This window comes from Crassostrea angulata, chromosome 3 (assembly GCF_025612915.1).
Source record: "Crassostrea angulata isolate pt1a10 chromosome 3, ASM2561291v2, whole genome shotgun sequence".
NCBI classification, from domain to species: Eukaryota; Metazoa; Mollusca; class Bivalvia; order Ostreida; family Ostreidae; genus Magallana; species Magallana angulata.
Window position 1 is genome coordinate 31,917,151 of NC_069113.1, and position 12,341 is coordinate 31,929,491.

The 12,341-nt window shown below is 32.1% G+C and overlaps 3 protein-coding genes across 5 annotated transcripts in view; all 3 read left to right on the forward strand.

The window, feature by feature from the left end:
* Positions 1–12,341, forward strand: part of LOC128175042 (E3 ubiquitin-protein ligase XIAP-like) — a 79,803-nt gene that overhangs the window by 33,338 nt on the left and 34,124 nt on the right. The gene's annotated exons all lie outside the window — the stretch shown is intronic.
* LOC128175040 (uncharacterized) lies at positions 585–10,924 on the forward strand. Of its 2 annotated transcripts, XM_052840425.1 has the most exons (14): positions 585–694; positions 4,748–4,774; positions 5,019–5,112; positions 5,253–5,346; positions 5,667–5,746; positions 5,882–5,975; positions 6,591–6,615; positions 6,863–6,917; positions 7,305–7,402; positions 7,662–7,780; positions 7,959–8,024; positions 8,640–8,686; positions 8,805–8,956; positions 9,794–10,924. In XM_052840425.1, the coding sequence occupies exons 2-14, from the start codon at positions 4,762–4,764 to the stop codon at positions 10,018–10,020; spliced, it is 1,164 nt and encodes a 387-aa protein (XP_052696385.1). In that variant the 5' UTR covers positions 585–694; positions 4,748–4,761; the 3' UTR covers positions 10,021–10,924. The 2 variants fall into 2 exon arrangements, with proteins under 2 accessions (XP_052696385.1, XP_052696384.1); XM_052840424.1 differs by lacking the exon at positions 585–694 and having other exon boundaries at positions 4,333–4,774.
* On the forward strand, positions 2,384–4,139 carry LOC128175039 (BTB/POZ domain-containing protein 1-like). Its single transcript, XM_052840423.1, has one exon. The coding sequence runs from the start codon at positions 2,599–2,601 to the stop codon at positions 3,847–3,849; it is 1,251 nt and encodes a 416-aa protein (XP_052696383.1). The 5' UTR covers positions 2,384–2,598; the 3' UTR covers positions 3,850–4,139.

Consider the following 12,341-nt stretch of genomic DNA (forward strand, 5'->3'; position numbering starts at 1 on the left):
AAGCGTCTGGTTGAGAGGAAATTCACGTGACCCTAGTTTCGCTTTACCTTAAGGCTTGAGTATACAGCAAAACTCGAATATAACGAACACGGATATAGCGAATTTACGGCTATAACGAATTATTATTCATGTCCCGGCAAATTTCTTATATAAACCAATAGAAAATTGATGTATATAACGAACACGGATATAACGAATTTACGGCTATAACGAAGTAATTTTAAGACCCCCGCTGGCAAAATTTTAACGTATATTATCTTTTTTATAACGAATTTTTTCCATTTCAAATTTCGTTGAAGAAACATGCAATTTTAAGATGCATATATTAAATACTCAAATTCAAATAGTATACGGAATTTTTTTTAAAAATTGAAATGAAATGGTTATATTGACATTTTTTGTAATTGACGGTAATACTTATTTTATTACTTACGGTAGTTTAGAAAACTGTTAGCCGGAAAAACCCTTAATTATTTTACAACGAATTCGCTATAATATGTTTTACGAATTCGTTATAAACGTATAGCGAATTACGGCTATAACGAAGTTTTTTCTATGGTCCCTTGAAATTCGTTATAAACGAGTTTTGCTGTAGTATTAAGAACTGAATAGGCACCGAAGGCGAAGGCACATGATAACGGTCTGTAATTGTAGTCTGACGGTAGAAGGATTGATCTGAGAAGCTTATGAGAAGGTATGTTAGTGATTTTAAACTAAATGAAACTAAACGAATGGAACAGTTTTTTAAACACTGTTTTTTAGTAATATGTTTTACAAATTACGATATGCGACCGTTGAGACGAGGGAAGCATATACAGATGTACATGTGTGACTGTTCGTATCACTGTAATAAATCAACTACATATATGCAATCTATTTACTTTTAGGGGGGGGGGGGTGTTGTTATGTTATGTAAAAGCATACTGGCTTGAACACTTTGAGTACAAGTAGACCACCGTCCCTTGAATTGATACTCTCTGTTTTCAGGCCACTTTGTTTCTGTATAGCTGTTGTGTTCACACATTATTTCACACAGATACATGCATAAATCCCATACATATATTTCATTGTATTAATGAATCATTTCGCATATTGTTGCCTGTAATACGAAGCTGGACATAATGTGGGCTATTATTTCATTCATTATTTGTTATAATTATGATATTATTTTTTTTTTAATGTATATGCACCCTGAGGGCCCTTGATTTGGCGAATAAATAAATAAATAAATATACATATATGCAGCAGGGTCTGGTATCTTTGCATCAACAGCAAGAGTTGACCCCCCTCGCTATCTCTCTCGCCTTTTAATTTCGGTTGAAAATTGAGATTATAGATGGTGTAACTAATTATTAAAAACCCCGGTCTTGGATGGTGATTTAATTAGGATACGATAAGTGTTCAATGGGACCCCCCCCCCCCGTAGATCATTGAGGGTGCGGATCATTGACAGTGCATTCAGCTGCAGTGCTGAGATCTATACCATACTGAGATCTATACCATATACTACAAATTAATAGAGAACATGTACATGTATATGCGGCAGGCTCAACAATGTGCAGATTTCAACTCGAATTTCCTTCGTTTGTACACGTTGTCTTTGGAGCTCGCTGCGCTTGCTAATATGTCATATCTTTTTTGGATGATTAAAAAGGATCACCACTACCCCCTCCCTTTTTTTTAATTTTGGATGAGATTGCGGATGGATGATAATTTCTTAATTTCTGTATTGTCTGACTGGTGTTTCACTATCTATAGAGCCTTTAAACTTGATTGTAATATTATGTAAATCGTGTGGTAGTTGGACAGAGCGCACATTTAAATGGTTTGAAACACAGACAGTAGGATCTGTCTGCCTACTCAAACTCAAACCTAAGGTTGCATGCTCAGTCTCGATTATGACCTCATGTTTCATGTTTCATATGTAGGCCTAAAACATAACAGTAATCGTTTCTTCGGAAATAGCTGAAGAAAAGTATGTATGTAATTCTGAGATTTTTAAAATTCTTCTTTTAATGCTTATGTATTTCATAAGTTGATAAATTTTCTATTTATACTTTATTCAGACATTTTATTCAGTATTTAAAAGATCTGTTTCTTGATGAAATGTGTTTATTTTTGCCATCTATTAATTTGATAAGACATGCATGTAAATTTACGTAAAAATAGTCTATGAATCTCCTGATGAAAGCACCGTTGAAACTATCTGTTTTGCATAGTCAATTTTTTTCAATTAAATTACTTTCATTTGAAAACTTGGAAAAGTTTTGATAGAGATATATATATATATCGATATAAAGCTACGTTCTTTATTGGGGTTTAATTAATGGATTAAAGAATTAAAAGCATAGGTGGTCAATGCTAGTTCAAATTCTCTCTCTCTCTCTCTCTCTCTCTCTGTTTTTTTTGGGGGGGGGGGTTGAAAGCATTTGCTTTGCAACCATCAAGCTTGATACAGTGGTAGCCTTGATTATGTAGAAAAAAATTAATGGAAGTACATATAATATGAAGAGTTGACTACTGCTTGAAATAGTCACACATAAAGCAATTGGAATTTATTTTGACTAAGGAACATCTTGACATTTTATCACAGCTGTGATGGCAAGACTGGGTGAGAAACTTATTAAAGCCTTCCATCAGCAAGAGTTTTGCGATCTGGAAATTTCATTATCAGATGGAACTACCCTGAGGGCACACAGGACAGTTGTTATACTCGGCAGTGATTGGTTTAGAACATGTTTGAGTGAAAATTGGGACCCAAACCAATCAAAAAAGGCAGTTATTTGTCATGATTTTTTGCCTTCGCTAACAAGATCTGTTATTGAATTTCTGTACACACATGAGATTGATTTATCATTTGAAAATGTTGAAGATGTGATACAGGCATCACAGTTTTATATGATTACAGATTTGTCTGTAAAATGTTTAGATTTTCTTCAACAGTCCATATGTGTTGATAAAGCCGTGCTTGTTTTACTCATTTCGCACAAATTTGGTTTGAAAGATGTTGTGTCATCATCATTGTTATACATTGACAAATATGCAAGAGATATTCTGTCCAATAGTCCTGCAAATGAAATGTTTTTCCAATACCCTGTAGATCTAGTTAATTTGATGCTTAAGCGAAACACATTGTGTATGCATGAAGAGAAGCTATTTTTGTTGATAGTGAAGTGGATGCATTCAGAATTTAGAAATGTTTCAGACACTTGGGAAAAAATTGTTCCAAATATCAGGTTTGGCAGAATGTCCGCCTCTTTTTTCATTGAAAATGTTGTGTACCAAAATATTATTAGTGATGATTATGCAATGAAAATACTATTATATTTAAATTCATTGAATGTTTGTAAGGACACTGTTGGTCCAGCTTTTCATTCTCGTATGTGTGAGTCAGACAAGGACATTAAGATTGTTAGGTTTTTTTCAAGAAGTCCAAGAAATACTTGGAAATGTGATGAACTAAATGGGGATAGACTTGTAGTTTCTGTAGATAAAAATATGCAACTTCATGGAATAATTTTGTATGGCAACTACAATGTCTCAGTCTTAGTTGAAATAGCATTATCGTGTGATGAAAATATTCTTCTGAAGGAAAAAGTACGTGAAGAGTTGACTGAGGAGTGTGAATTTTCATTTATTTTTGCAAACAATGTTACTTTAGAAAAAGATAAGTTGTATACTGTTGCTGTGCACATGTCTGGATGTGATGTGTATTTTGGCATTGATGGGTTATCAAGTATAAAAACAACCTTTGAGGTAAAAAAAACTGTGACAGTCACATTTTCTGACAGTATGTGTAGTCTTACAAACACAAGAAGAGGACAGATTAAAGGAATTATTTTGCATTAATAATTACAGAAAATTTGTACATTGATATAATGTACTTCTTGTGTATAACACATACAAATCAAATAAAAGAATGCTCTTACTGTCAATCTATATTTGTACTGTTTAGTTTTATAAAAGGAATCCAGAGCAAAAATAGTTAAAACATCGCTGCGTTTGAGCAGTTTTAAGGAAAACTTGCATTTCTATTGTTTGATTAAGTGTATGACACCTTGTGTTTGATTAATGGATTAAAGATTATAAAGCATTGGAGGTCAATGCCAGTTCAAATTACGGCACCAAATGTAATGGGATGGGAGAATTAATGATGGACCAGACCGATTCGAACCCAGGCCCCCTGAATTTTCTCTAGTCAGGTGCTCTACCAACTGAGCTAGCAGGCGCTGGTATTCGAACCGGTCTGACCGTCTCAACAGAATGGGTATGGGTTTTTTTTAGGACAAAGTTAAGATATATTTTTCTATAATTGGTATGGTGAAATGCTGTATAACTGTAATCGTAAATACAAGAAAATGAAGTTCTTATAACCATATTTTAGATGGATTTATATACTTTGTATATGAAAGCTGCTTGGTCTGCTCTTTAGTTATTTATGGTTGAAAAAAATTCTAGGTAACATGGCCGGATTAAAGAAAAGTCTGAATATTATTAATAAATAGGTCATGTACATTTAAACCAATCAGTTTCTTTAGAACCCTATATATATAAAGTTTACAATATCAAAGACCCTGGGACGACTGGTGGGTTATTATTTATATCTGTTTAATATCTTAATGGAAGCCTTTGTTTATCATTTTCAACAATCTAAATGCAAAATGTATCCTTTTAAATTTTGACCTTGCAAGGAGGCATATGTGTTGTTTGTTTGAATTTGAATTACAACTCTTCTCCTGTATTTCAGTTTGTTTAAAAGAAATGAATCAACAAGGTAAGAATTGAAATATCTCACTTGTAATATGTATATGTTCAGTGCAGCCAAATTACCAAAGCAGTTACTATTGTTTTCTAATAATATAATTGATGATAACTATGATCATTTATCTCCTGAACATTGGCATTCAATAAGGTTTACTAACTGATTTTCTCCTTTAAATTTGTATATTTATTATGAGATTTTCATTATTTCTTATCTTCACAAATCTTCACATTGATTGCTTTATTTTCTACTTTAGAACTACACAAGAAAATCAAGGAGTACTTTTATAAGGGTTTCAACAGCAGACTTATCCATTACCTAATCCAGAGAAACAATAATTATGATATAAGGTAACTAAAACAATGTCTGATTGATATGTGTGTGTGTATTCAATTCACATCTTAGAAATATTGTAATAGAGTTTAATGCATTCTGTAATCCAAATACTAGGATTCTGATCATAAATGTGATATTTATTCATTTTATGCAGTTATAATTGCCTAGTTAGAAAACTACTCCCTAGACTTGGTTTGAAAAGGAGGCTTGCGGATATTGATATAGATGAAGTATTTGAAAAGTCACAGGTATAATTGCAACAAGCTACTTTAAAAAAAAACCCATATTTATCTATAAAGTATTATGTATGACAATTAAGGAGGCTGAATGGTCAACAAATTAGCACTCAGATGCACCTAGAAATATGATATGTATTGAGTTCTCTACTTAAGGTAAAAATAAATGCTGACATGTTCCAGCTAGGATATTTAGTCTAATTTCAAGTCTTTGTATATATTGAACTCTTCTTTTCGAAGAGGTTTTAATACATGTAGTTTAGATATGGCCACTACTATTAAGCCATCTGAAATAACAGATTTCTGACAAGGAATGATATGAACTCTTCCAGATAGAGATACAAAATGGTTGTGCAGGTTCAGAGAACCTAAGAAGAACTCTGAAAATGAAATACCATTTTAATGTAACCAGGTAATGGTTCATTTATGAACATGATGAACAATAAATTCCATTTTCATCTGAAAAAATCTTTAATTCCATGCATGATGGTGATTTTATTTCAAATTTGTAAAACTGCTCTTTAAAAATATTGATTTTGTAAAATAGATCCATTTCAAGAGAAATAGTAAAAATTTTGGATGAAGATGGAGTCAGAAGAAGGAAACAAAGAAGACTAAGACGAAGGCAGTATTTCAGCAGGGTAAATGATAGATTTAAGGTCAAGATCAGGTAAATGATGCCAGAGTGTCTATTTGGTGCTTGAACCATTATGACGTCATAATTAATTTGGTTCTTTTTTCCAATAATTAAGGGCTAAAAAGGAATTATGTAGAAATGAAACAATTTCTTGACATATTTGATATTAAATCATGGAAAGAAATCACGATACATATATTCAATTTGGCATTATTTTAAAGAGGAGGCCAATATCTTGTTTAATGCTATTTTTGGAGAGACTGTAGGCATTCTATATTTCATTATTCGAAACTGGACAAACCTAACATATATCCTGAATTTCATAAACTTTTAGGCACCTTTCATTTACTAGATCTAGACCTTAAATGATTGTATAAAAATGTATACGTACAAGTCTTTTTTAGTACTAAGGGATGAATCTTTAACATTGTTATTGTAATTTTGTTAGTTTTTTTAAATTGGAGATACTTTTGTTCCTTTATGGCCTTTTATTAAATCATTATGATATTGGCCAAATAAGGGTAAGAAATTCTCACTCTTAGTTTTGGCTTCACTAATATTCCAAATATTCCAAATAGCTTATTCACTGACAAATCATTTTACTTGTCTACATATTTAGGGTCCAAACTTTGTATGGCACTTGGGTAAGTTTGTTGTTGGTGCTTGTTTTTGTTTCTGATGTTATTGGTGCATGGTTCCGTTTTATTTGATTTCCAAAAAAATACCACTGTACAAAATAGGGTTGTGTTTTTACTGCATTCATAGATTGTAATGAGGTAGATTTAATAGGATTCATATTCATTGAAGCCTAAAGCATTAACATTATATGTTGATGATGTCTTAATTATGATAATCCTCCTTCAATCATTTTTATGTACCTTTTCCTTATAGATGGATATGATAAGCTTAAGCCATTTGGAATAAGCATTCATGGGTGCATCGATGGGTAAATCTACTATACTTTTCTACAATTTGTAAAAAAAAGAACACCCCATACATTTTTAACTGTTTCATGCATGTAATTTTCACACATTTAAATCAAACCTGTTCTAATTCGAACATTCTTACTCATGTTGATGAAAATTAATACCTACACTGTACATGTACCGGTATATATAACATTAAGGCAGGGGGTATAGAATTACTAGATAAGAAGTTTCGGGGGAGAATGTTTCAACCATACAATTTCCTTGAATTTTTTTCCAATGAAAGGTCAACTTATGAGTAAACTATGTGCCAAAAATAAAGTAAATGTATTGATTTTAATTGCTTAATTGCCATGATCTCTGTAGCATACTTAAAAATAGTTGATAATGTATTGTTATTTTAAAAGGTTTTCTCGAAGAGTGATATGGTTGGAGGCAGATATAACCAATAAACGGCCAGAGGTTGTAGCTGAATATTATCTTAGTGCTGTGCAATTGCTAAAAGGTTAGACTTTTTTCTGACAGTTTGTTTTCAATCTTGACAAATGTTATTAACTGTATGCTACATTATGTTTATAGTTTCCAGTTTCAGCTGGGTTTTTCTTCCTTTTTTATCTCAGGTGCCCCAGCAATAAGAAATGAAAATGCATTTTAGCATTGCAATGCAATAGAATCTGCTTGGGTGCTCGGATTTAATTTATGACAGATTAATGTTAACCAATATTGAGAATTTTCTATATTTTTTTTATTTCATGCATTAATAGGCTGTCCTCAGAAAATCCGTGCTGATCCCGGAACAGAAAATGGAATCATTGCCACATTTCATTCCTGTTTGAAAGAAAATTGCAGTTCGGTTACTTTGGGAACATCTACAGCAAATCAGGTGAGCACCAATAAAATAGAAATATTTTATAAGTGAATTTTTGAGCTCACATGATATTATAGCACAAGTGTCCATGAGTTCTATAAATATGTTTCTCCAGTTAGTTAAGACCATGGTGTGATCTCATAGTCCCTGTGTTTTAAAGTAAGATAAGAACATGTAAATCATGTCATTGCAGAGGATTGAGAGGTTCTGGGGTCTTTTGAGACAAATGAGGGCAGATTTTTGGATACATCATTTCAAGGTATTCTTTTTAAAAATGACTGTGAGCAAATTGAATGGGATATTTCATTGACAATACTTGAAAAATTTATACTCTTACAGTTTAGTGTTAATTTTAGACATAATTAATACATGTAAGTGATATTTTGTACTGATTGCTGAACATCTGTCATTTTGCTAGATACTTGTTTACAGGCACAGGTTATGTTGAGTTTTTACTACATAAATGCACAACAGTATTCATGAAGTTTAAACTTGGTTTTCTTTGCACGGTAGCACAAATTAAACTCTCATACTATTTTTTGTGTATATATTATTTAAATGAAAAAGTTTTTTCAATTGATGTCATAGTTGATGATGTGTACTTTGTGTGGTCGAAAATTGTGACTAGACTAAATTTGTGGGTGGGGTTGGGGGTGCTAGACCAACATTTGATTGTTATAAAATTTCACGTATTTATTATGTATACGGTAAATGTACCATTCAATAAATTGCATGTGCAGAGGACTGAAATGGATCACATGGTCTGAAGGATCTATTTCCCTGAATGTATATACATTTTCATGTACATTGTATAAATTAAATGATTGTAATGTATTTATTTGACATTTTGTGTGTTTAATATTTCTTCCTTTAGGATTTGGTGTATGAAGATTTGCTGGTGCTAGGAAATCCTATACACAGGTATGGACACAATTGGTATCTGCTCATAAATCCTCTACCATGTATAATTTTTGTAAAAGTAAATATAAATTTACTGTTAAGAAACATCTGACTAATATAAGATTTGAAATTTATATAGACTCTGCATTCAGTATGTTTACCTCCCACTAATAAAGAAAGACTTAAAGGAAATAATGGAGCAATGGAATAACCATTTGATTCGGCGACAGAAATTAGGAGATACAGTACAAGGCATTCCAGATGTGTTGTTTAAAAATCCAGAGATTGTTGGTAAGAATCTCCTGAGAAACATTGCTTAATACATATTAATTGATATTGACTGTGTTGAAGTTATGTGTAAAACTTTAAAATGATGTTATTTTATTATTAAATATTACTACTACATATGTACTGGTAGATATTATGCAGAATGCAGTAATCATTGTAAATTGAGGCATGATTTATTTACATGAACATGTACATTGCACATGAATATTTTAAGCTCATTTGAGCTAAAAGACCTGAGCAAAAGGCTAGGATTGAGCTTTCCTGATCACATTTTGTTTATAGTCAATCTGTCTTTAAATTTTTGACATTTTTAACTTTTTCTCCAGAATTAATGATTTCTTTTTTTTTAAGGATTAGAGGAAAGTAAAGTGTAAATATGGCCATGCATACAATTTTATTTATATTTACTTCAGTACTTTCAGTGATGGAAGATAATGCATTGTTGTTATGCCCAGAATGTCTTCTTCTAAAGTTATGAAATTTTCTGCCCATGGGAAAGGGGTTCAGGATTTTTGTTTAGAGTGGGGTGACAATTGTGGCCAAATATAGCGAACATTTTTTTAGTCTCTTGAGTCAATTGCTTAACTTGCTGCTGTTGGTAAACACCAGAAATTAAAATGGGGGCAACAGTAAGAGAAGTCTTGGATGAGGGTTACTCCAAAATGACAATTAAAATGCAACTATTAGATTTCCTGACAGGTCGATTCATCTACAGGCTACTTGGTTGAACATCAAGGCCTGAACTGGGCAACGTTTTCTTTCGTTGAAATTGTGTATACGGTAAGCATGTTTCATAATGAAAAATTATGCACAACTCAACATAATAATTTTTCATTTCAGGTGCTTCACAGTACATACATTCAGTTCCTCACAATACAGTGGCTCGTTTACAGGGACTTGTGTCAAACAACTTCAAACAAATTGATGAAGATTTTGCACATGTGGCAACATTAATTTTGCACCAGCATGGTCTGCCTCTGCCAGATGCCCTGGGAGACTGGACCTCTGCTCGTCAACTCTACATATTTCTGCAGGAGAGCATCACACATTTAATGAATCTTATATAATAACGACTTAATAAGTAAAAGGTGTAATCACTCATGGGTGTCAGATGATGTTGCTTGTATTTTCAGCTGAATTGTATTAACCAGCTTTACAGTCTTAAATTTTTAACAAATCAGATACATTTACATGTATATGTACATGCACGTATCTACATTATTTAGTTTTTATACCTCTGCTTCAGAAACTGTTTTACCCGTGTGTCCGTCTGTTCGTTCGTACATGTAAAAACTCACTGTCACATTTTTTTTCAGCGACTTTTAAATGCAGATGCTTCAAATTGAACACACTCTTTTTTTAGGCATGCCATTTTATTTTCATACCAATGGGATGTCATCTTCATTCCTGTTAAATGATTTTTTTTTTAGCCCAAGTTTTTAAATAAATTTTAGTTAAAGATTTAATTCTCAGCAACTGTTAATCGTAGATGCTTGAAATTTTAAAACTCTCTTTGTTTAGACATGTCATATGGTGGAATGTTTTCGTACCAATTGGACATCAACTTCTTGTCAAATGACCTGTGCTTTTGTTCATTTTTAGATTAAATTTTGAAATTATATTTTTTCAGCAACTATAAATTGCAGATGCTGGAAAGTTTTACTTCTATTAGTTGAAGAAGGCAATATAGTTGGATTCATTTTTTCAAAATTCTCAGTCAACCTCCAGTTAAATGCTTATTTTGTATATTCACATCAGTGCAGGGGTATCACTTGTGAGCATTGGCTCATAGATATCTTATATGTATGCGTTTTTAATGGGGAGGGGGATTGAGATATTATACACCAGCCATAAAGTTTACCTATAATACATGTAAGCTCTCTCTTTGTAATGTTATCATGGAATCCCATTATGTAATGATTATGTCAAATGCATTACATGTATTGTGAAATAAATTATATAAAAGTAAAATGTATTTATTGAATTGCTTTTGATGCTTAAAGTGTTTGTGCCTTTATTACGACATGTACAAACATAGAATCTGATCTCAGTAATTTTGGTCACTTTAAATAAGGAATAAGGAATCATTCTTTGAGTATTATGAGGTGATAATTTTGGTCGGGGCGTGATCAAATCCAATAAAGCCCGAAGGGCTTTATGATAGATTTGATCACGCCCCGACCGAAATTATCACCTTATAATATTCAAAGAATGATTCCTTATTACTTATATTTATATAATTTTAAGCCATCGTACTATTAAATCTTTAACTATAAATAAGCAAACCCCGCCGGCGCCTCAATTTGGCGTCATTTGTATTATGGGTTATATAGTACAAAATCGATACAACACATTCCATTTTAACTTGATCAATTCCATTTGATCAAATTCTTTGTCTGGTTGTTAATTATATAGAAAACAACTGAAAACAATGCACATTTAATAAAGTTTTTATTTCCAATGAATAACAACTGCTTGTTAAGAAAATTGATTTCAGTATTAAAAAAATATAACAACAAAAGAACCAAGCATGGTCTGACAACTCATGAATTGTGAAGGGAAAATATCAGCTTTCCCTCATCACTGCAAGAGTAGGGTTTAAGAATTTTCTTAACAACTGCTTGTTAAGAATACCACGTTTAAGGTACTGCCTTACAACTGCTTATTTAAAACATAATAGACGATTTCAAGACATAAGGCTTATAAAAAATTGTGAATAAAAATACAACGAGAAACAATTCAGAAAACTGTAAGGTAGAATATTCCAAGCTTGCATTTCTTAACAACTGATTGTTAAGAATAGCTTTTACAAACTAAATAAAAATTATTTTGACACTGCTAAAATCCACTTTTAACAATCAGTAGCAGTTTGTGATTCATAAAATTTTCTTAACAACTACTTGTTAAGAAAATTGTGTTTACAATAAAACCGTTACTGCATGTAACAAGTTCATGTTTAGATTATCAAAGATGGCTTTTGATGCAAAATATGACAACTGATTGTTATGAATGCCATAATCTCTCACAGTGCAAAGTTTGCAAGTCCTAACAACTGGTTGGCAAGAATCAAGCAAAAAATCAAGTTATCGGTTTGTAAACCTCTACAAAACCGTGTAAACAACTGCTTGGTTAGAATATCAGAATTTGCTTCACAGAGAGCAACTCTTAACAACTGATTGTTAAGAATGCCGAAATCTAAACGCCATTGGGAAAGATTGAGGAAATTTGTAAAAGTTGTTGGTTTTAACAACTGGTTGGTAAGAATTAGGCAACGAATCAAGTTTAACATTTGCAATCCTTCACAAACCTGAATTTGAAACTTCTTAACAACTGCTTGTTAAGAATGTCAGAAGTTAAGTTTTTCTGTGTGCAACGCCTAACAACTTGT

Bases quoted from the DNA above. Each gene is read 5' to 3' on its own strand.
- LOC128175039 (XM_052840423.1), top strand. From the start codon at position 2,599: ATGGCAAGACTGGGTGAGAAACTTATTAAAGCCTTCCATCAGCAAGAG.
- LOC128175040 (XM_052840424.1), top strand. From the start codon at position 4,699: ATGTGTTGTTTGTTTGAATTTGAATTACAACTCTTCTCCTGTATTTCA. The intron at 5,113-5,252 runs GTAACTAAAACA...CATTTTATGCAG, and splicing joins AACAATAATTATGATATAAG to TTATAATTGCCTAGTTAGAA. The intron at 8,957-9,793 runs GTAAGAATCTCC...TTTTCATTTCAG, and splicing joins TAAAAATCCAGAGATTGTTG to GTGCTTCACAGTACATACAT.